Raw genomic sequence first — 24,380 nt, 5'->3', positions numbered from 1 at the left:
AATAATAAACATGTGACATGCCCTTTCCGATCATGTTAAGCCCTTTCCGATCCGCGCGGTTTATGTCGGGACCCGTATATTGTTTATGATTCATTTAAAATCGAATATTGATATGTTTTTATCTTAAATTATTTTCTTATTATTTGAAGAAACAATTAAATAAATTTTAATAATCAACATTCCGGTATCTAGTCATAGCGACGTAAGGGTAAAAAATTTCCGTAAGATCGTAAAGTTATAATCTCGTATACAGAATTAACTTTTAATAAACTTCTCTCAAATATTCATTCATATTTTATCTGATTGAACATGGTTCTACAACTTACAAAAAATGATAAAAGTGTTTATTTAAGAGAATACTATTTATTTTTTAAAAAAGGACGAGTGCATTTATGTTATGGAAACTTCCCGTGCGCTCGCCAAATTCAAATCTCGTATAAAATCGTTTTGCGTTAAAGTATTTTATTTTCCTTTTGTAAACTTACCATTTATATTATACACGAATGATTTCTGCAATAAACCCTACAAAAATACCATTTATTTATAAAATACTGGTGTATTTCGGTTATGGAAATTTCCCGCGCGGTCGCCGAACTTCATTCTCGTATAAAATCATTTTGCGTAAACGTATTTTATTTTCCTTTCGTATGTTAATTATTTATGATATATATGATTGAATTATATCAAAAACCCTTCAAAAATACCTTTAACTTAAAAAATACAGGTGTATTCCGGTTATGGAAAGTGTATTCCGGTGTATTCCGGTTTTTAGGTGGATTCCGGTTTAATGTGTGACCGCAAGATATGGTATGTGAATAACAAAAATTTCTGTCTGTGTTATATATATTTAAATAACATTTTCATGCAGTAAGACATTATGAAATGTTAAATAGTATTAAAAGGCTATTTACAGATATACAGAATATAGGACATCTGAACTTGTTTGTTGACTGTCGCATAAACTTAGATGTGAGACAGTTCATGGGCTTCTGTTGCATGTCACAAGGCGGCGTCACCTACAATCATAAAACAAATATTTGTACAGAGTTGGAAATATTTCACACAAGAAAACAAACAGATTACATAATTTAATCTTCCTATTCTTAACACTTCAAAAATTTGAATTGTACATTCATCAATATAACAGACAAAGACTGTGATAATCTACATCAAATAATATCTAAAATGTAGAGTGGTGGAACCTATGCTCGCGGTATTCCTATGCTCGTGATATTTCGAGAAATACGCTCTCTGCAGAAGCACAGATAAAAATATTTCATCATACTAAGTTCAACACCGACCAGTTGTGAAATGCCATTACAACAAACGTTGCGATAGCTGCGTGTGCCGCTCACGTGACGTATACAGCAGCCGATACATTTTAAGCAATCTGTTTTCGTCGCACAAACCTCAGACAAATACGTCAAAATTACCCAGCTAAAGTTAGTCTTTTAGAAATCATGTATTGAATTCAGATATAAGATACATTTATGAGCAAGATGCGATGAATGTGACGCCTGGCTACACTTCGAGTGCCTGTCGAACCATGAAAAGATCGATGTTGATCATAGTATTTTGACGAAGTCCAAATGGCTCTTTATGAGAAGTAGGGAGGAATAATTATCCTACACACCAAAGAAGTGTTAGAAACATTAGTGAGTTAATCACTGTCGTTGTTTAAATCATTAATACTTGAACATTTTGTTTTATATTACATTATTATACGTTGTTAAGCTTTGTTCTAATAGTGACTCCATTTCTGTAAGGGAAATATACACAAATTTTATCCTCATTTCTTATGTTCTTCACATAAGAAATGAGTAACATTCCAAATATTATACTCGCATATGCTTGTTTGTTCATTTTTAGCCTGCTGAAATTTTGTTTCGCTCTTAGTTTGATAGATATATCATACCGCCAGCATAGGTTCCCTTCAGGGCGAAATTTCACCTTTTCACGTATGCCGTGTCGATAGCTCACAAGACGACTAAGTCATGTGATGATGCACATCAACAATATGTTTCGATAAAAGGAGGATAACTTTATGTTTTTGCATAGGCAAATCGAAATAATAATCTTTTCTTGCTTCTTAAAAAGATAATATATGTACAAAATACCGCGAGCATAGGTTCCACCACTCTAAAATAAATAACTCTTGTCCATCCACTGTTCAATAACAATTAAAACAAGAGCTGTCAGTGGACAGCGCGCTCGACTATTCTCAGTGCTTGATAGTATAATATAAGCTATGAGTAAAACTTAAACATTACAATAAGCATATTCTAAGTCAAAAAGGGGCCATAATTCAGTCAAAATGCTTGATAAGAGTTGTCTGCTCCTGTTTACAGACTGTGGTCATGATGGTAAACAAGTATGCAAAATATGAAAGCAATATCTCAATGGACTTTGAAAATATTTGGGGTGGTACGCAAACTTTAACATTACAATAAGCATATTCTAAGTCGAAAAGGGGCCATAATTCAGTCAAAATGCTTGATAGAGTTGTCTGCTCCTGTTTACAAACTGGGGTCATGATGGTAAACAAGTATGCAAAATATGAAAGCAATATCTCAATGGACTTTGAAAATATTTGGGGTGGTACGCAAACTTTAATATTTTTGTGACGCTAACGCTCACGCTGATGCGAGTAGGATAGCTCCCCTATTCTTCGAATAGTCAAGCTTAAAATCCTTTCAAATCCACAGTTCAGTCGGTACACTATGTTGACTTTTACAAAACAATAATGCATAGGCTCTGGTGGCTGCACCTTTCTCTGATATACTTAAAGTTAATGAAGACTGTAACATAATATTGTCAGTATATTTTACAAGTGACCACCAGATGTAATATTTTCATAGTGAATAGTACAAGGCAGTCTGAAAGACAGCTAAAATCCCCCGCCACTGTTATGGATAGTGAAAGGGTAAACCTTTGACCTTTAGCTGTGACCTTGACCTTGAACTGATATGGCTGACTCATGATTTCTGCACAACGTCTTGATGAGGTGATCATTTGACCCAAGTTTCAGGAAAATCCTTCAAGGGGTTTAGGAGATACAGAGCTCAAACCTTTGACCTTGAGTTGTGACCTTGATCTTGAGTTGACATGGTTGACTCATGAGCTCTTGATGAGAGGATCATTTGACTCAAGTTTGATGAAAGTCCTTCTAGGGGTTAAGGAGATACAGAGTGGACACAAAATGGAAGGCTCAATGGCTGACTCGTAAGTTCTGCACATCAATTTGATAAGGGGGTTTAGGAGATATAGAGCAGACACGAAATGGAAGACTAAAACATTTGACCTTGAGTTGTGACCTTGACCTTGAGCCGGCATGGCTGACTCATGAGTTTTGCACATCGCCTTGATGAGGTGATCATTTGACCAAAGTTTCATGAAAATCCTTCAAGGGGTTTAGGAGATATGGAGCGGACATGAAAGTGTTACGGACAGATGGACGAACGGAGACCATTCCTATAACCCCCCACCAATTGTGGCGGGGGATTAAAAAGTGAAAGCGTAAGATCTGGTGTTCACAAGTGAAAGATAGTTTGACCTCACATTTTCTTAACAAATAAATTCTCATTTATTCCATGCCTTTTCAATTGTATTCACAAAATTTTACCCATTCTGTTCAGAACAGAATGTGAACAGCGAAAAATGTATCCATTTATTTTACCTTTTTCAACATTGAATGTAACATATATTTCTCTCAAATATTTCAAAAATTCACTGAAAATATGTACTTTTAATCTTTTGATTTACTACCAGGGCTTTTTTTCCCTATGAATCTACCTCCTGTAAAAGGAGGTAATCCCAATGCCAGAAAGTATGTTTTTTTCCCCAAAGTTGAATTTAAAATTCCCAAATGATTATACCTTTTAGGGTTTTTGCTGTTTTAAGATAGTTTTGCTAATATGTATGTATATTTAGGTAATTATAATACTGTTGAACAATTACTGAAATGCAATTCATTTATATTTCACACAAAAACACATTTATAAATGTAGATTTTGGTAATTTGCAAATTGTCACAATTAAGATAATTTCCGAGAGCATTTTCCCAATTCCAACAGTGTCGGTGGCAGTCCCAAATTGATGAAAAAAAGGCCTGACTACTAAAACAAGTGTACCTTTTTTGCATCATTGCTATCTATCTTTAAGATCTTACAGGAAATACTGTAAACCTAAAACTGTTCAGAGGCATTTGTTTGCATTTTTCTGCAATCATAAATGTTCCCATCAAGACAGAGACATTAATGCATTATATTCAGTTAAAGACACTTTTGCAGCTATTTAAGTTTGTGAACATACTGTTTTCATTAAATTTGCTGCCTTAAAAAGTTAAAAATCATTTATTTGTTTAAAATGTACTTTAAAAACTCAAGACAGTAATATGAATATAACAAACACAGACCATGACAATTTGACAAATGAGCCAAGGTTAATAAAATGATGTCAGATAGCAGGGGTTTTTTTTGGCCGTTTTTATAGCCGTTATTGGGCTATATTCCCAATGCCAAAAAGTATGTATTTTTCCCAAAATGAGTGCAAAAATTCCCAATCTAAGTTCTGAAAAAAAATTTCATAAAAATTGCACATTGACCAAATTATGGACAATTTTGTAATGGAAGTATGTTAAAAGAGGTTGTACCATGTGAAACAAGTATATGAGAAAGTGCTTAAACACATCTTTACTATATCCTATGGGACTAAATATTTCCCAATTCGAAACATTTACGCGTCAAAATTCCCAAATTAGCTAGAAAAAACCCTGGATAGCTAGCCTATAGGTATTTCTGTGTGTTTCACTTTGTTTGAATGAGAGAAAGACATGATAACAATTTACCTCTAACTGATACAAGGCATCAGGCTGTATTGCTCTAGCATCTCTTCCATCACGCTGCCATACACGGTTCTGGTAAAAAAGAAAGAATACGTTCAATACTACTACATCAAAGCTATCAGTATTGGGAGTACAATGCAGACATAATTCTTGAAACAATACAAAAGTATGTTTTAATATCTTTAAGACAATGTTGCGCAAGGCTGGTAATTAGTATTATCTACAATTCCTTGTGTTCAATAGATGGGGTTAACCTTAAAACTATCTTTGTTTCCCCTCCTGTGACACAAGCCATTAAAGTCTGGATAATTAACAGAAGGTAGAGAAAATATTCTTAGGCATTTCTTTTTTTTTTTTTGTTCAAAACATTTCAAATGAACGAACATTCAAAACTACTATGTGTGATATAAAATCTGTCTGTGCCTCTTATAAATAGCACTATTTTTTCAGCCATAAACAGTATTGTTTTTATGTTAATTTTATAATCAATTTTTATTTGAAAGTAGCAACACTAAACTAATACGATTCTTTTATAGACAGAAACTCACATCCTAAAGTAATAGTCTTTATGTTCACGACGAAAGCATTTTGGCAAGGGGGAATTTTTGTGGGCAGGCAGCAGGAAGGGGAAACAAACACTTTTTTTCAGGCCTAGCCAGCAAACCAGGGTCCCTAGTGTTATAAAACATTTGCCACTTCTAGCCCAGTGAACCATTTCATTTCAGAATCAACAACAGTATCAGTTTCCTGTGCACAGGTTCTCTTTTAACTTCTATACTACATCTGGCAGTAACAGCAAAAACAGCTGTCTGTAAGGCAGCCAATCCTCAACTATTCCAATTGTTGTCCTTGAAACAGGAATATTACCCTTAATGTTTAAATATCTACATTACCCATAATGTTTCAATATCTATGGAGTTTCAATCCAGTATCTGCATTAGTTTTGGAGATAGTAACTTGCATGCAAATCTTTAACCAGAAGTTGTTAAGTTCAAAAGGGGATATAATTTTGCAAAACACCTGTCAGAGTTATGGGACTTGATGCTATCATCTAGTTTTATAACTCCTAAGACACATGTTTCAAATCAATATCTGCATTAGTTCTGGAGATTGAAACATGCATGCAAAACTTTAACCAAGATTTCCCAAGTCCAAAAGGGCCTTAAAGGGGGCATAATTAGCCCAAAATACAATTGACCTAGAAAAATAACCGAGATAAAGTGAAAGTGCATCAAAACTTTAACAAATGTGTGGACGCAAACAGACGCTGACACCGGGTCAAGTAGGAATCTCTCCATATACTTTGTATAGTTTGGCTAAAAAGCCCTGTTAACCTTTGACCTCCAAGTGTGACCTTCACCTTTGAGATAGGGGTTCGGGTTTTGTACATGACACATCGTTTCAATATGGGGAACATTTATTCCAAGTAATACCAAAATCCCTTGAAAAATGTGAGTTGCAGACTGGACGGACGGAATGATGGAGCACATGATGGTGAAGAAAAGAGAAATTACTCTAATTAGCCAGTGGTCGATGTAAATATTGGCAAATGGATGACCAATTCAAGGGCCATAACTCTATAGATACTGGTTCAAACTAGCCTAGATTTTATAGAGATACATACTTTATATTTTAATAGTTTAATTTATCAAACAGGCATGTAAAAACCTTTAAAACATTTACCTCCAAGTATTTAGTTACTGAAGTGTTATAGTCCACAGTTTTGCGAACCATTGTTTTCCGGATTCTTTTCCCATCAAACATTCCATCCACAGTTGTACCAGACAACTGGGTAGCATTTGGCATGATAGGAGGACCAGAGATCTGGCGCAGTTTTGGATCACCTGCAGCATTTGTTGTATCACTCTGTGGAGGTCGCGGTGTGAATCCTGTTGGAACAAATACTCTTGGCTTCTGATAGTTTGGAACCTAGAGCAGTAACACATCTATTAACAGCAACAAAGGTTTGTAAAAAAGCAGCATCATTTGTTCAACCTTTCACCTTACAGACTTTGGTAAATAAGGATTCATTTGGAAGCATTTCAAAATTGCTTTTGTAGCGGTTTTCGTATCGGGTGGCCTCAGTAGCTCTATTGGTAGAGCGTTGGCACGGTATGCCGAAAGTCCAAGGTTCGAGTACCGGTCGAGGCTGCACATTTTTCCTAAAACTGTTACATTTGGAGGTTCCATCGAGATGTTCACCCTTCAAGTCCATGCGGGGCGCAGCAGTTTGACTGGGGTGTACATCTGAATTCGGTTAACAGTCTGCAGCAGACACTGGCCAGGAGTGCAAATGTCTCGCAATAAGAGGGAAGGTGTGTAGCAGTTCTCATATCGGGCGGCCTCTGTAGCTCAATTATTAGTGGAGCGTTGACACAGTAAGCTGAAGTTCCAAGGTTCGAGTCCTGGCCATGGCTGCACATTTTTCCTGAGACTGTTACACTTTTAAACTATGACATCTTTTGCATTATCAAAATGTATTCTTTTATTATTCTTGTTCACAAAGAAGAGTATATATTCATATAAGTAACGATTAATAACCACTGTTTTTGTAAGTCATCAAAATAAAGAGAAAAATTCATGTAGAAGTAACAGAGAAGCCGGAATACCTGTAATTTGGGCATGTGAAAGAAGCCTTGATCACTGGCCTGATTAGGTACAACTACACCTCCACCTTCCATCCTGTCTGCAATCACACACTTGTTTTAATTGTAACTCCTGGAACATGCAAAACACTGTATCAGTCAGAACAGAATACATACAAAATTAAAAAAAAGTTTTTTTTGCTGTCTCCCCACAGACCCGCTAAAAACACTGTGCTCCGAATTTTTTTATTGGTCCGCTGAGCATCTGAATATTTTTTTTTATAAGTAAAATTAAGTTCTGATCAGTTGCAGAATATAAACCCAAACTGCATTCATGTGTCAGAGCAGCACTTTCAAATAACCCCTGACCGTCTATCACTTTCAATAAACCCCCGAATTTCTATCACTGGCCGATATAATTACATTAGTCTGTGTGTTGGCATCACAAGGTGTGAAAAATACATCAGATGACATTTTATTGACAGATGATTGCTGCATCGACAATCTTACAAAATTAGGTTCATGTTGCAGACGAGTGCAAAAAGGCAAATTTTCAAAGCGCGAAATACCCAACCTCCGCCCAGGAATATTGTCTACTGTACCAATAAGGGGAAGTAACACTGTGCTGGAGTTTGCAAAATACCATACCTATGTCAAACCATTATAATAATTCTCTAGATGTAAATGTTATTTTTGGTCATAAAGGACTTCAATAATTATGTTGCAAATATCTTTTCATATTTTGTTCAATTATCTTCATGAGAAATATGAATTAATAAGTTCTAAGCAGCACTAGAATACTAAAAAAATTTGCCTACCTACCTACCCAGAAAACTCGTAATTTTGGATATTATTCGATAATTTTTACATCAATGAGGAATTTAATCCCCTTTGAAATAATCGGCATTTAAACCTATAGCATGTAAAGCGTCTGCAGCGATGAAACTCTTCAACTATTTTGGTCTTTCGGGTGTTTGAAGCAATTCAAGAATTGGGGACATTGCCCATATGAAAAAATTATCTCAGTATTTCCTAGGATCGCGTCAAATTAGTTGCACTAGTGTAACACATGCTACTGGCAGTTGCAAGTGGCCTTATTAAAAGAGTTATATTATGTATTTAGTTATACTTGATAGTAATGGCTAGTGAATTTGACTAGAGCTTGCCCAACAGTCATATTTTATTTGGTTTTCATACTGTTTCATTGTGCCACATTTGTATCCCCTATCTGGGACTTACTTGTTGAACCTGATAATATTTCATTAAACAGGCTGGTAACATTGCCCGATCGGGCTTTAGACATAAAAACTAATGTTTCTTGAAAAATAATGAAGATATTTCTTTCAAACTTGGTCCATTAATTAAGCATAACATATAACCATACATGTGATAAGTTCAGAATCCCAAAACTGGAGGTTTGCCATTTTTCAGCTGGAGTTGGGGTCTCAAAACTGGAGGTTTTTTATCGACATAAATTAAGCGCGCGGACACATAACTTAGAGACAAATTGAAAATCCAACATTTTTGGCCACACAGTAACGTATATAAGTCTACACCAGAAGAAACAATCCTCATAACTCTTGATTTGAATTTTGACAGAGGTATGCCACTTTTTAACTTACATTTTTTTGTTAAGTTTTATATCATGTCTAATATCTCTGTTACATTCAAAGCTATTGACTATTATGCCCCTTTTACTGGCAAAGCTTTAATTGCCCCTTTTACCGGCAAAGCTTTAATTCAGAATCAATCACTGAGAAAAGATGAGCATGTCTTACAAAAGCTCCCTCTTGATCTAACTTTATATTTTCTTAACAGATTAAATTTGTAGAAACAAAGTCTCAATTTAGGTCTGAAATGGTGGTGAACATGCATTAACATTATTCTTCTCGAAGATTGAAAAATAAGAAGCTCTAAATTGGTCTGAACACAACTCATAAATTATGTTAATTCCTTACCCCACCCGCTTTCGTATAAAAATACTGATGATTTTGACATGAAAAATAGACAGAAACAGAAATGCATCATCATGTATTTATCCTTACCAAAATAATGTAGATTGATGATATCAAATAAATGAGTGTGTGTTTTCATTCAATTTCAATGAAATAAGTTCAATTTTAGTAGCAAATTAATTTGGTAAACATTGGAAGAAAATGGCGTAACTGCGTGAGGGGAAATAACACTCCTGTTCTAAAAATAGTAATGGGTTGGTTTTTCCAACAATTATTTATGTGATTTTATTACGAAACAAAACTTTTCTTTGAATAATCATAATTCATTTCAGTTGGGAATTATTTTTTATGACTGTAGTTTTTTGCTTCAAATTGGTAAAAAATGGAGCCTAATTGGCATTGAGAATGGGCCGATATTCGGCCCCGTGAGACAGGTGGAAAAGGCCCTGCTTGTCTAATCCCTTATCAAAACAAACAATCAATAATTCACCTGTGAAAAACAACTCTTTCCTCCAGCTACATGTGTGTCAAACATGTATAATACACAACAGTCGGTGACACTTTGATTTACTGTGTAAACATGTTTGGCACTCCTCGGTAATTATCAACCCCGTCATAATACTGATTTTTTTTTTTTTGAAAAGCAGGAGAAATATGGTTTCGACGGGAGACAAGGTGAAAAATTCGGGATTTTGACCCTCCCGCGCGGGAGATCACATGTATGAAATAACACATACTAAGGTAGAAATAACTTTGTTGCCTTCAGTTTTGTCAGAATTACTTCCCTTTTTCAGATCTTTATGATGCATAATGTTTGAAGTCCAAAAAAAATATGTTTTAATGCAATGTTTAAAACAGAAAAGGGTTCAATGGGTTTCTATTGCTCAAAACTTGTGCGCCAATACCTTTATTCTATGTATTTACGGTTAATACTTTGTTTCTAGTGCAGATGTATGAACATTTTTTTTTTACAAGGCCATCCTTAAAAAATTGTTTGTTTGCAGTAACGCGACCCAGAATTTTTAGTGTGAGTAGGTAGGTAGGGTTTTTTTTTTTTTTTTTCGTTTTTTTTTTTTTGTATGCTAACTGTACAACACCTGCATTTTCTTCTTAACCCTCTTGTTTATACACCTTTTGGGTACTAACACTTCTCTGTAGAATGCTAACTTGATTGTAACATATCTGCAAGGGTGGTAGTTTTCACATAGTATGAATACTAATATTAATATCACCTTTTTAATAACAATAAAAACAACAGATAGCCTGACACCAGTCAGAAACAGAGCTTATTATCTCCATATGAAACTTAAAAATTTAAGATTATCAACATATTAAACAAAAATAATTGGCCAGACCTTTTGAATGTCCTTGCACTGGCTGGGGTAATAAAAAAACATTACATTCCTTTGGATTCCTACTCCAGTGGACAGCATTGAAGTACATAGCAAAATCTTTGATACGGTATTTTACCCTGTAGACCTGAGTCTGATTACTAGCACCGCACTCTTTCAAAGCCTAAGTATCATGTAATTTTTAGACAATACTTAATTGTTTTACATTGTTTACTCAGGGCTTAAGCTATGCTAATATTTTAGGAAGAAGTCATTTCTTCCTCAGCTAAGATTATGGAGAAGTGGAGTGATTTTAGGGAAACGTGGAAAGATTTTTAATAGCGCCATGACATGCAAGTTGAAAATGGAACTAAATATACTTATTTTTTTTATTATTATTTCCTGTCTTTGTTTAAGTCTATTGATTTAAAGTAAATAACAAATTTACTGAAAATATCAGTGATTCTGTTTTCATAACCTTCAATGTAAACCTAATTTCTTATCCTTGTGAATCTAATGTGATTAAACTGCAAATTAAAGTTTTTTTATCACTCTTGCAATGATTGCCTTAACCAAGAAAAGCCTAATCTGAATATGAATACAATTAAAAAAAGCTAGGTTAATTCCATATCAGCAAAAAATAAATCAAGCTCCCAGTGTTAATGTACTCAAAGTCAAAACACAAAAACCCATAAAAGCATTTCACAGTCACTTCTTGAATTAAATACATGTTAATAGCAGTGACATCACTATGACATCACACAATACATGTCTTCTTTGATCTGCTAGTGTTTTCTTTGATCTGCTACTGTCGGCACACATTAATAGAAACAGTTGTCAAACAGGTTAAACCCAGTTTCTGATGGCAGGTGTCAAACATTTGCATGAATTTCAGTTACATTATTTAAGTCACTGAAAGTTTCAGTAATAATAACTATGTTTCTAAAGTCTGGGTTTTGAAAAATAGGAAAAAGTGGACCCATGGAAATTTAATTTCACTTAAATAGGAAAATCTAGAAATGTAAACATTATGGATTTCTTTCGCTGGTTTTAGTCATTGCATTGAAAGGATGTTTAACTTTTATAGATAAATTTTCAGGTAAGAAAATTTTGTTTGTCTAATATTTTTGACGTTTATTGTGCTCTTTCCAAGTGACTTGTGCAGTGTCACTGCAGTTTTATCCTCGGGGCAGATTAAAAAGATTATGCAACGACTAAAGATCGAAACTAAAATTATTATTTGTTTGCACAAAGAGCTATAAAAATAACTTCTTTGGTTTGCAAAATTGTTTGAGAAATTATGATAGAATGATATCCAAGAATTTATCTATCCCAGATGTTTTACGTACGAGAAAAATCATTATTTTACAAATCTAAAACTCGGTTAAATACGTCTGCAGTATTGCACAGATAACACTATGTACCACGATTTGTCCATGTGGAATTTTCTAAACAACTTTTTGCATGAATTTTTTGTAGTATATCAGGAAATCGGCAGGGCGTTCGGTAGACCCGAGGTTCTGGGTTTTCACTCGCACTTATCGAGAAAAACTCGTATTTGACCCGCACAAAAAATGTCCCGTGCGTCGGCTTGACCCGAGGAAATTTTCTTTTATGCGTCTCGAGTTCGAAAGTACTGCCCCTTGTCAATCAAAATCCCGGTGAATTCCAATATTGTTCGCTGCCATAAGCGGAAGTATGGCAGTAGGCGGAGCTTGGTATATTAATCAGCTTTTGGCAGATGTCAATCATGCCACGCGCCGACTGACATGTGGGCTTCTCGCGGTTTGTATTTGGTACAATAATATTCGTCATTGCCAAAGGTATTTATTGATCAATGTGTAAAAGTTAATTGATAAACAATGCATAGAAGAGCAGCCTATTATCGTATTTGTGTCACTTGTTAATTAGCGGTATACAGAAAGCGTAACATTCACATATTTTATTTCTTATCGGTCATATCGATCATTCATGTAGTTGAACCTCAAAGAACACTGTCTAGGAAAACTTAATAGCGATACAAATAGTTTAATACCCCAAAGAAATAACGAAACAGGAAAGAATAAAAACACGGCACCGATAAAAAAAAAATTTCCGAGTTTTGGGTTAAAAAATTGTTTGAGTCGCGGCGGTTTTCGTGAGTCGGTCGCGTTACTGCAAACAAACAATTTTTTAAGGATGGCCCAACTTACATTTTTCTATAATGTTGTTAGTGAAAGCACAGTAAAATGTATACATTCATGTACTAACGCAATAATTTAGAGCATTAGAAAGCCATTGAACCCGTTTTTGTTTTAAACTTAGCGTTAGAACATATTTATTTTTTACTTCAAATATTATGCATCTTAAAAATCTGAAAAGGGGAAATAATTCTACCAAAACTGAAGGCAACCTAGTTATTTTTATTTTAATTTGTATCATATGAAATGCTTAATAAATGGACCAAGATTGAAAGAAATATCTTTACTATTTTTCAAGAAATATTAGTTTTTATGTCGAAAGCCCGATCGGGCAATGTTACCAGCCTGTTAAAGGGAAGGGCAAGAAACTTGTGGTTGGTCTTATTTGGTAACTTAATATATATTCGTGAAAAACTGATAGAGAAATAATTTTCTATTTCACAACGGCTTGGGAAGTGAATCCAGTCGGACCAGTGCTCGCAGACTCGAATCTCTAGATAGTAATAAATTTCCTGCCTTGTGTAGATGGTAAATATCATTTGAAAGCTGCTAATATCTCACTAAATAGTTTTCATTTTGGATTGATTTAGAATAAAGCGGTAAAACTGTGTTTTTTTAATCCGCTGGTCGTATTTTTTTTTCATCCAAAGTCCGATACTCGTGGCTAGTCGTGCCTGGTGTGGCCTCTCCCCACCCACACTACCATGATTTGCCTAGCTGCTACTTCAGAAAATTTTACTGGGCGTACGTTATCTTAATTCAAGCAAATTCAGTGTTTGTTACCTATTTATGATGATATATTCTGACAACTCAAATCATCAAAATTGTTTTTCAAGACAATGAAGCGCATTTTTATGCGTTCCATAATATTGTAAGATGGCGGACAATCTAATGTGTTAAACGAAATATTAATTAAGGTTAAAAGATAACAAAAATTCCAGTTAACATTTTAGAGACTGGCTGTCTTACAACACACATAATAAATATTTTAAAAGATTTAAAGCGTACTCATAAATACCCTTAAATGGCAACTACAAAAAGTTTTAAACAAAATATATATAAAAAAATTCGTTCATAAAATCCTTATGGTTACATTTTAGTCTGTCAAAACATAAAACAAACCACTGTCCTATTTGTGTAAATTTAATCCAAGTCCATCTGCGTTTATCCACGCAATAAGCACTTAATTCTCAAACAGAACAATACATAAAAACTCTGTTTTTGATTTTTTATCTCACAAGAGCTCAGTAATGTCAGATTCAAATAAATTGCGGATAGCAGTAGTTTGTTCTAGTAATCAAAATAGAAGTATGGAAGCTCACAGCTGCCTTAGGTAATGTTTCAGTGTTAGAACTACTGTTATGTTTGTTATTAAAATAAAATGTTATATATTTGTTTTTTTCTAGTTGTTTTTTACAAAAGGCTGGAGACCGGCTTTCAAAAACAAATAGCCCTACCCTCCAGAAGTTTACCTACATTTGACTTCCCTTTTTGTAATCGTTATGGGAATTACAAAATAAAAAGTCACTAGTAGAATTATGATACTTTATATTTAATCATAAAAAAAATTCACATTCAGAATGCGAGTTACTTGATATTTCGTTGGAGGTCCAAACTGCACCCCTGAATGGATAAATTTCAAAGTTGCTGAACTGCCACGAAATATCCAATTGCTGTATACAACAGTAAAAGATCTGGGAAAACGCAATTTGAATGGATCACAGGCATGAGGGCCTGGACGGCTCACCAGAAGAAGACTGATCTCTGCATGAAAAGTGCTGTTTTCTTATTTGTAATTATGTGCAAGTAACAAAAAACATACATGTACGTGAGATCTCTTTGGCCCAGTGATGAAGGTTAATGACCTGGAAAAAGCATTCCTTGTGATGTATTCCTGTATATTTCTATCTGGGACAGCTTCTACCTGGCTGCATGTCCATGCCCAGACAGTGACAGGAGGAGCGTAGGGTCGTTCAACACCTTAAGCTGGAAATATTTTAGTTGCAGGTCCAAAAATTCACAAATAACCTATATTGCTAGGTCTAACTATACATATAGCTAGAAATGGATATAAAACAAATATTGATCATGCAAGATATGCCTGTATCAAATATAAAATTTTCAATATGATTCCAGTCAAATGATTTACACTAAGAAGTGGAGATCTGTGCACTCAAAATTTCAATATATGTTGTGAATTTCTGTGATGAAACAATTAATCATAAGTAATTAATGGGGATTGTTAATTATAAGTAATACATGCTGTTGGTGTGTCAGTCCCTGTGAGCCTTGTATTTTTTCTCGTTTCAGTAAAAAGGGATTCAATGTGAAATCGTATGGTACAGGGAGCCAGGTGAAATTGCCAGGGCCTGCACCAAATATGCCAAATATTTATGATTTCAACACAACATACGATGAAATGTACAAGGATCTGCTGAGAAAAGACCCAGAATTGTATCCATTCCATTGACAAACCAACAGAAGATTGACCTGCCAGAGAACAAAGATTTCATTATGGGGAAATCAATGAAGCATGTGGATGAAAATCCACATTATTAATTTAAGATTGTCATGGCTTTTCATGATTTTTGATAAGCTGTTATATGTAATGCTTATGATAATTTCACTTTGCAGGCTAAGAAATTACAGGTGTGTTTATTTTTGTTTCTTTAGAATTGATATTAATTTTTATAAATGTTATTTAAGAAATAATATATCTCGTTTATTTATTTGTCACTGAATAAAATCATTGTTTTGAGTTCAGATGTGAATGAACTACACATCTGAACAAAAACAATGATTTTATTCAAGAGCAAATCACTAAATGAGATATATTATTTCGATTCAAACATGTCACCAAGGATTTTAAAGTACATCCTTGATGACATTCATTAGATATTTGCCCGATTTCTGTTGGTTTCTTTTCCAGCACGCTGCGGCTGCTATGCTGTTTGACAGTGGTGTGGGAGACATATTGATTTACTCCAGTCTGTCTACCTGTCTGTCTGTCACAAAGCTTGTCCGCACTCTAAGTCGAACATTTCTCATCCGATCTTCACCAAACTTCAACAAAATGTGTCTGCCAATAAGTGCTCGGCCAAGTTCGATAACTAGCCAAATCGGCCTAGGCACTTCGGAATTACCAAAAACACTTCGGCGCCTATACTACTAGTAGTATAGGCATCCTTTTGGTGTCAAGAAAGCGCATGCACATGTGGATTAAGTAAAAAATATATAAAGACTGACTTACTATTTAGATGATTAGGCAGTTGTGGGAGACATGCGCTTTTCTCAAAGGCATCTCTAGTTTCATAGTGGACTTGATATTTGTCTAAGAATAGTCCTATTTACATAAGGATTGGGGCCGTACTACTATCAAAAGATAGATAATAAGGCCAATATATGAAATCACGGTAAAATGTATTACTCAGCTCTGCATTGGGTCACTCGATTTAAGCAGTCCGAATGCTAGAATCCCAAGTTCTGTTCTCATATTGGCTGTCATTTTTTTCCCTATTTACCTAGATTTTCTTATTTTAGCTAAGATTAGTTTGGTATTAACTCAGTCTATTTTATTATGATAAGCACAGTTTATCTATTATACATGTGTATATAAATATTATGTCAACTTCTGCAAGGATGGTCAGTACATTGTTAAGCACTATAAAACCTTGGAATTTTTTCCTCTGACTAGCTGAAATCATTTTAATATGGAACAGTTTACTTACTTAGCTTAAAAGATTTTTTTATGGAGTTTGGCTCACCTGTAGTGAAAACAATCGATCTGGTTGTGAAACAACATCCTTAAATTGTATTTTTTTCGGTCTTGAGGGTTTTTATTTTGTTAATGAAGATACCATATTTGTGCTTTCTTATATGAATGATGGTCTTATTAAATATTGATATCATAAAAAAAATTTGTATAGAGGCATGTATATTTTAATTATGGAGTGCATTATAATTATTATAACAGCAATTCCAAGAAAAACTACCAATTAATAAAACTATGTTATCCAGTATATACCATACATAAAATCAAGGATTTTGAAAGTTCTTATGGTCATGATGGTGTGAGCAGAAATTTGTTACAAATGGTTTTGAAATATTGGCATTTATTAGAAATGCTGAAATGAGTTTAATGTATTAAGGTTGTCAAACACATTTTTAAAGACAGTATTTAATGACAGATTTTGACTTTTCATATAGACTGTTACAAAATTTATAATTTTAAAGTAACACATCTGGCTAGATCAGAAGAATTACTTCCTCTAAGATGAAAAGCTTTTAGGGATATATAAACAAACTGAACCAAAGGAAACATTATTATTAGCAATTTATCTCGGTTGCAGGATAATGATAAGTAGTCAAGTGACTGGCTAGACATTTTTTTTTATTTAATTTTTTTAATGTAGGAAGCAAAGGGGAAAAACTCAATATTAGAATTTGAATACATGTAGCTTCAGGAGTTCTCTCCTTTGAATAGTTATTAGAATATAGACAAAGCGAAGGGAAGCAACCACCTTTATCTAAGCTTGTATTTACTACAGGTTCTGTCAAAACATATTAAGGTAGTTTAAAATAAAATGTTTGATAACAATATGATTTTAGACCTTTTAAGTACAGTTTCTGATTATTAATTTTGATATCATTCATACATGAAAATGTATTGGATGATTTCTCAAGAAAATCTTTTATCTGTGATAAAGTCTATGAGATATGGGAGATAAAATGATGAAAAACCCTAAGACTGCGTAACTGGAAAAGCACATGTCATTTAGCAGAGATAAAGTTTTTGAATGGTAAACTTTTAAAATCGAGGCACACAAGGGTGATTTGGTATACATTTTATGTACATGTTTTAAATGGTTCAGTACCTATAATTTATAAATGAAAATTGATTAAAGCATTAGCTCAGGTTGCCTTTATATAACATCTGGAAACCAACTTTAGTACTTGAATTTGAGTCTTGATTTGATCATTTTGATCGAGGCAAGTTATTTAAGATTTTCAGAAACTTCCTATTTGATTTCCTTGTAGCTGCTTTAAAGATAGTCCTACCTATCAAGCCATTGATAAATATTTAATCAGTTAATCCTCAGTTATAACTGGATTAGTGCAGGAGGAACTTATCTCAATGAAAAAAGGTTGTCAGACAGATACATATTGTACTAAAGCAGAAGATGTTTAAAGTCTTCAGAAAATAGATTCAGATTCAACTTTTTAAGCTGAAATTTAGATATAATGTTTGTACTATGTCACACAGTCATATATAAAAATGAGAAAAAACTTCAGTATTTACCATGAAAATTGACATTACAATGAAATGACTTATAACTAAATTTTTAACTATTCATTTACTTTATTATTCCTTTTAACTTGTGTCGTACAGGTGTATAGGTAAATGCAAGGTAGGAAAATTATTTGTGTCATTGAGTACTAGTGCTATATCTACAGATTATTTTTTCTTATAAAAAGTTTCAAAATTCCTTTAATTCTAGCCTCATTCCCAAAATGAGAAACTAATTTAACTAGCTAATGTATAACAAGCTTTAGGAGAGCTCTTCCACTAACACCTAAAATTCGAAGTTAATAATTGTGTGAATCTAGGCTGCATCAACCTAAGAACAGTTACTGTGCAAAAGAAGAATTACTTGAGACTGCTGACTTTTTTCACTACATTTGAAAACCAGTATTGTAAATAAAAATATTTTTGTCATACACACACCTGATCATGCATTTCGTCCTCAAACAATCTAATAAACACCTATGCTTCATTCAGGAATTATTTTGAGTTATATTAGTTGCATTTTTGAGGTGTGTGTAGATCTTTGAGAGAATGTTTTTGCGTTCCTGTGATAAGTTGGGCAGCCTAGTTAGAAAAAAAAGCAGAATTAATATTAAATGCGTTCACTAAATATATAACCTGTATTAAATGCTTTATGGATAATTGGAAATAACCATCTTGAAATTTTCATCAAGTCTGTAAAATGACCAAAATCAGACTGAGTCAAAATATCAGGGTTTCAGTCACTGAGCGAAACAGATATTTTTCCTGGTAATTTGGCAGAAAAGAATCTATCTGAAGTCATTCACTCTGCACTGGGAAAGTTGTCAGCGAGTCAGTTCTGAAAAAGAATCCACAAACACTGGTTAAGCTGATGTCGCATAACAGAAATACTGCTGACAGACACCAGTGAAATCTAATAACACATATGCATGCACACATATGCACTCACACATGCAAAAACTGATAAATTGGAATCTGTAATTTTGTATATTATAAGTTCAAATCAAAGTACAGTTTGCAATTAAATTTTAGGATGACACTTCAAGAAAAAAGTAGTATGAAACTTGAAAGATTAGTGTACTAAAATTATTCTACAAAGTCATTACCATTGTTCATGACAAATATTGTAAACAGCAGCATGATGTCAAAAAAGTTTGACGTCAGGTGTCTACTGGGTTTATCTGTATTATGTATGTATCAGCTTGTATTCAGTTAGGTGGCACTGGCTTGTTAATAATGGTTTTTAGCTCAGCTATGCAAAGTATATGAAGAGTTATCCTACTCGTCCTGTGTCAGCTTCCACAGCATCATTAAAGTTTTGATATAGTCTGTTTTTACTAAACAGATAAAGCCAAGTCCACAACCCTGGCACCAATATTTCATAAACTATAGTCCAAATTTTTGTAGAATTTCAGGTTAAAGTTTCATGCACTTCCTCTCTATATTTGCTGTTACTAAATGGATTTGATTCAGACTTGAAAAATTTGTTCCACATCATCACCCACATTACATGACAATAGGGCCATTACCCTGGCAACATATTTTATAAATTATGCCCCTGTTTTACAAAGAATTTCAAGTTATGTTTTGATGCACTTTCATTCTATCTCTGTTATGAAATTGCTTTGATGTGAACTTAAGATAAATGTCATATATCGCCACCAGCATCATATGACTCAAGGTCCATAACTCTGGCCCAAATGAATCGTGTCACTTTTGTACTTAAAAATTCTGATTAATGTTAATTCAATGTTCTTTCGCTCTATCTCTGTAATTACTAAATGGATTTGACTCGAACTGCTGTCTAATATCCACCTCGGGGTATCATTCAGTCCAGTGATAGCTCAAGTCTCCTCACACAATTAAGCATGGAAATGGTCTAGCTGTCTAATTGCTTGTCTGTAAGACTAATAAGATAAGTAAATAAAAAAAAATAAATTATATGTTAAAGTCTAATCTAAAGCCTTCCCCAAATGGTTTTGTTAATAAGCTTTGCATCAGAGCTTCTTAAAACAAAATGCCACATGACATAAAAACATTTGAAAAATCTAGGGGAATTTACATATATTCTATGCTAATAAGTTATGCAGATTTTTATAAAGCTTTCACTATAGAAGTTCTTCTTGGACAATCTTTACTTAAAGGGAAGGGCAATGTTGTTTTTATGTTAATTCCACCTGCTAGGATTTCTTAAAACATTCAAAGAAGTGAAAGAATTTTCAAAATCGGCTTGTAAATGAGAAAGTTATGAGCATTTAAATATTTGATCAAAATGACAACCATTTTGTTTCCATGGCAACAAAAAACAAAATGGTGGATTTATTAAGTGTCTAGATGCATATTTGAACTATATTTTCTTACTTCTGTAAAATAATTTTTCTACTTTTTCCAGCTGTAATGAAAGAAATTACCATGTTTTTCTTCATACACTCAAGAAAGATATAAAATTAATCTACTTAAAAGGTTATTTCCTAAATAAAGCATTCAGCAGTGTGTAAATGATGTCATACATTGTAAACACTAAATGGCTGCCCCCTCTATCAGCCATTTTATTAGAATTCAAACTGCCATATCTTTTTCAATAATGGTCCGATTTTAAAATTTCTTTCAGCGTTATGAAAGGCTTGGTGATAGCTTTCATATAAAATTAACTTAATGTCAGGCATTCCTTGCCCTTTAAGTTTACAAGTTGTAACAATTGGCTTGAAAAAATATTCCAATCTTAAAACGCAATATTACAGTAATTTTCACCACTACTTCCTATAGGCACTGAATAATGCATAGGCATATAAATATGCTTGTCTCTTTTGAAACCTGTCTTTTACAGATGTGTGATCAGTTCTATCTCTTGACTTTCAGGTTTGGTTGCCTTGGTAGTTGTGTGATGATGTTGGCGCAGTTGGTGTGTGTACAATATGGAGAAGTTGTAGATAAAATTTGTATAAGAAAACAGTTTGTATATGGCAGGGATATTGCTATTCTTCATGGCATTCTATTTCTATTTTCTTTAAATGACAAGATTGTGTTGCATATATTAGTTACAGCCTTTATGAATGCTTATCTTGAGCTTATTTTAAGACACAGCTATTTACCTAAGAAATATTACAGAATTACAGCAGTTCATTTAAGGTTTAGAAGCTGTGCCAGCTATTTACCTAATCCAGAAACGCTGTCATTTAACTGAGCACCATTTAGTTTAAACTAATTTATTTTAGCTTGATTGTGATAAAAGACCAAAGATTATTTGAGCCATTTACAAGTCTGCTTCCTGGAAAAACCAGTGCTGGTGCCATATGAGAAGTCCTGGTCGTGACCGCAGAGTGGCTGGAACCCATGACCCCTGGATTGAGCGTGCGACACCTTAACCACTAGACCACCGCTCCCCTTTGAGCCCCATTTCTTAACTGAAATGTTGAAAAGTTCATGAAACCCGGTTCAGCAGTGTGCTTAAAACTGCTTGATTAATGAGTTCATTTGGGTCACAGAAGACCCACATATTATTCCACATGCTGTTCTTGTCTTTTATAGGAATGATTTCAGAACTGATTGATGGACTATGATGGTTCAGCCTGTGAGTGACCAGTCAACACGATACGGTTTGTGTTAAAATGGTGTTGGACCAGTAGCAGAACACCATAATATTTTCATTATGTTTATATATATATAAATACCACTATGAGTTGATCTGGGTAAAGAATTTGCCCATTTCAGCATTGCTGATCGTGTTGTGTCCGTTGGATTAAATTTATTCATCCGCCTGAAATAATTTATCCTTTTCTCATTGTAATCTTTTAATAAGTTTGTGTAAATTTAACCTAATTGGAAAGGTTTGTGTAAACTAAGCTTTGTAAACTATTCACAGTCTGTTATATAAACCTAAACTTAAGGCATCATTCTAATATAAACTTGTGTAAACTTCTAATATAATCTTTAAAAACCTTGTGTAAATAATTATGTCATTAAAATAGGGTCATTAACATATAGATTAACTTCATCTATCATCAGAAACTTTTACTTGAACATTTAAATGAACTGTACATAAATAATTCATAAAAACTGCTTTATATGATAGTTCATCAAACTTCTTCTTGTGGCATTGCATAGAAATTGACAACTGCTAACCCATTTTTTGTACTGAGAAGTGCAACATGGTCTGAAGCTTTTGATCCAGTGAATTTACAATGACTCGCCCAATATGTAAAATTGAAAGACTCATCTATTTGTCAAAAATAAAGCACAATCATAAAAAGTTTTTGTCACGCAGCAAGCCATCTTGTATAAAAGAATAATGTACGATACATGTGGAATTTTTGAACCATGTGGAAAATTCTATACAAGGAAACGAAACCTAAACAGACTTTTTCTTCTGGCATTTTTAACCCACCATATAAATATTTCTTTCAGGAATGTGTAAATCTTACTGAAATGAGGCGAAACAGTGTTCAGATTAATGAAAATTATGAAGGGGTGAGGGGGAAAGTCATCTCGTGTTCTGACTTTCGGTTTTTCTCAGAAGTGACGGAAAGTGGTTTTTTTTTGTCACTTTTTTTCCTAAACAGAGGTGCGTTCTCTATATGGAGATAACAAATCAAAATGTGATTTCAGTGTAACAAAAGAAGACTTTGGCATTGACCACTGAAATTACCATTAACTGTACGATTTTGGACAAATGAGATTGATCTTGATTTTCCCACTATTAAAACAAGAATTCTGACTTACTAATTATTGCCATTGAATGAAATTGTTGGTTTTACAAGCATTTGGAATGCTCTCAGAGATGAACAGTACACGATTGGCTGGTAGGTTTAGAAACTAAAAAGTGAAATATGAAGTGAAGATTTACCCCTGTAAATAATGTGAATCTTTATTTCTGTTGTTGGTCAGCTTTCAGATGAATGTTCACATTGGTTAAGGTTTTGGTTTGAAGGGTTCAAAAACTACCTGGTCCCACAAGGATTGGTTGCATAGAGCATGCAAATCGTTGCAGATGCAGAAAAGTGATGTTGTATGCCAATTTGTGCCCTTTGGATTAAATGGCTTTTGTGCTGCTCTGAAAGTTAAACTTGTTCGTGGTATATTCAATTTTCAGAAAAGTCGGTCGCATTGTTTCCGTGCTCCCGAAAAATTTAAGGGGAGCTTGACTGTCCATCTGAATTTGTCTCATTCATATCTCGAAAAGTATTCGACCTAGAGTCATCAAACCTCACAAGATTGTTATTCAGCACAGGAAGCTGTGCACCAGGGGTTTTAATTAGGATCTCCCACAGCCAGACCAGAGTTATGGCCCTTGATTTAGTCAAAAAATGTGCATAATAAGGGCCCAAGTTTGTCGCATGTATCTCAAAAAGTATTTGACTTGATGTGAAACATTACAGGAATATTATTCAGCATGTGAAATTATGCCCTTTGGGTTTTGTTCAGCCAGACCAGAGTTATGACCACTGATTGTCAAAAATATGCATCAAATTCGTTTCGCATGTTTCTCAAAAAGTATTTGACTTAAGAGTAATAAAACATTAGGGGATTGTTATATAACATGTGAAGTTGCGCACCTTTTTCTGTTTGGGATTTCACTCAACCAGACTAAAGTTATGGTCCTTGACTTAGTGAAAAATTCACATAGAGTGCTCTAAAGTTTGTGTTGCATATGGTGTTCTTTTGGATATACTCGGGCCACAGTAATGGTTCTTCATTTAGTGAAAAATACAACTTAGTTCTTAAAAGTTTGTTTTGCAAACATCCTAAAAGATCGGGTCAGAACATGGAAAATCAAAGAAAGATTGGACATGTAGAGTAGAGGACTCGTATTGATTATGGGGTCACTCTGTTAAAGGTCAAAGTCACAGGGGCCTTAATATGGAAAACCACTGATCAATAATTTGAGATCTTTACCCAGAATGTTGAAACTTGATAGGATAATTGGACATGCATAGTAGATGACCCCTTTTGATTTTGGGATTGCTGTATTAAAGGTCAAGGTCACAGGGGCCAGAACATGGAAATCCATTTCTGATCAGTAACGCGAGAACTATTTGACCTAGAACCTTCAAACTTCATAGGATCATAGGACTTATAGAGTAGGTGACCCCTATTGATTATTGGGTCACTTCATCAAAGGTCAAGTTCACAGATGCAATCCATTCGTCACACTTCATTTTCGATCCAATAACTAGAGAACCATTTGACCTAGAACCTTCAA

General features: G+C 34.0%; 2 protein-coding genes across 2 annotated transcripts in view; one reads left to right on the top strand and one right to left on the bottom strand.

The window, feature by feature from the left end:
- LOC123527273 (pre-mRNA 3' end processing protein WDR33-like) overlaps positions 1–13,800 on the bottom strand; it is a 52,538-nt gene extending 38,738 nt beyond the window's left edge. Inside the window, exons 1-5 of the mRNA XM_045306626.2 lie at positions 13,678–13,800; positions 7,453–7,561; positions 6,527–6,772; positions 4,847–4,915; positions 912–1,016 (exon numbers count right to left, since the gene is read on the bottom strand). Coding sequence (XP_045162561.2) covers positions 912–1,016; positions 4,847–4,915; positions 6,527–6,772; positions 7,453–7,524 — 492 coding nt within the window. The 5' untranslated portion in view covers positions 7,525–7,561; positions 13,678–13,800. The remainder of the gene's footprint in view (positions 1–911; positions 1,017–4,846; positions 4,916–6,526; positions 6,773–7,452; positions 7,562–13,677) is intronic.
- A 186-nt stretch (positions 13,801–13,986) lies between these two features.
- The window catches only part of LOC123527272 (RNA polymerase II subunit A C-terminal domain phosphatase SSU72-like), a 32,697-nt gene continuing 22,303 nt past the window's right edge, over positions 13,987–24,380 (top strand). Inside the window, exons 1-2 of the mRNA XM_045306625.2 lie at positions 13,987–14,227; positions 15,205–15,348. Coding sequence (XP_045162560.2) covers positions 14,145–14,227; positions 15,205–15,348 — 227 coding nt within the window. The 5' untranslated portion in view covers positions 13,987–14,144. The remainder of the gene's footprint in view (positions 14,228–15,204; positions 15,349–24,380) is intronic.

Source organism: Mercenaria mercenaria, chromosome 14 (genome assembly GCF_021730395.1).
Source record: "Mercenaria mercenaria strain notata chromosome 14, MADL_Memer_1, whole genome shotgun sequence".
Lineage (NCBI taxonomy): Eukaryota > Metazoa > Mollusca > Bivalvia > Venerida > Veneridae > Mercenaria > Mercenaria mercenaria.
Note: the sequence above shows the minus strand (reverse complement) of the source record. Positions and strands in the feature narration are given on the sequence as shown.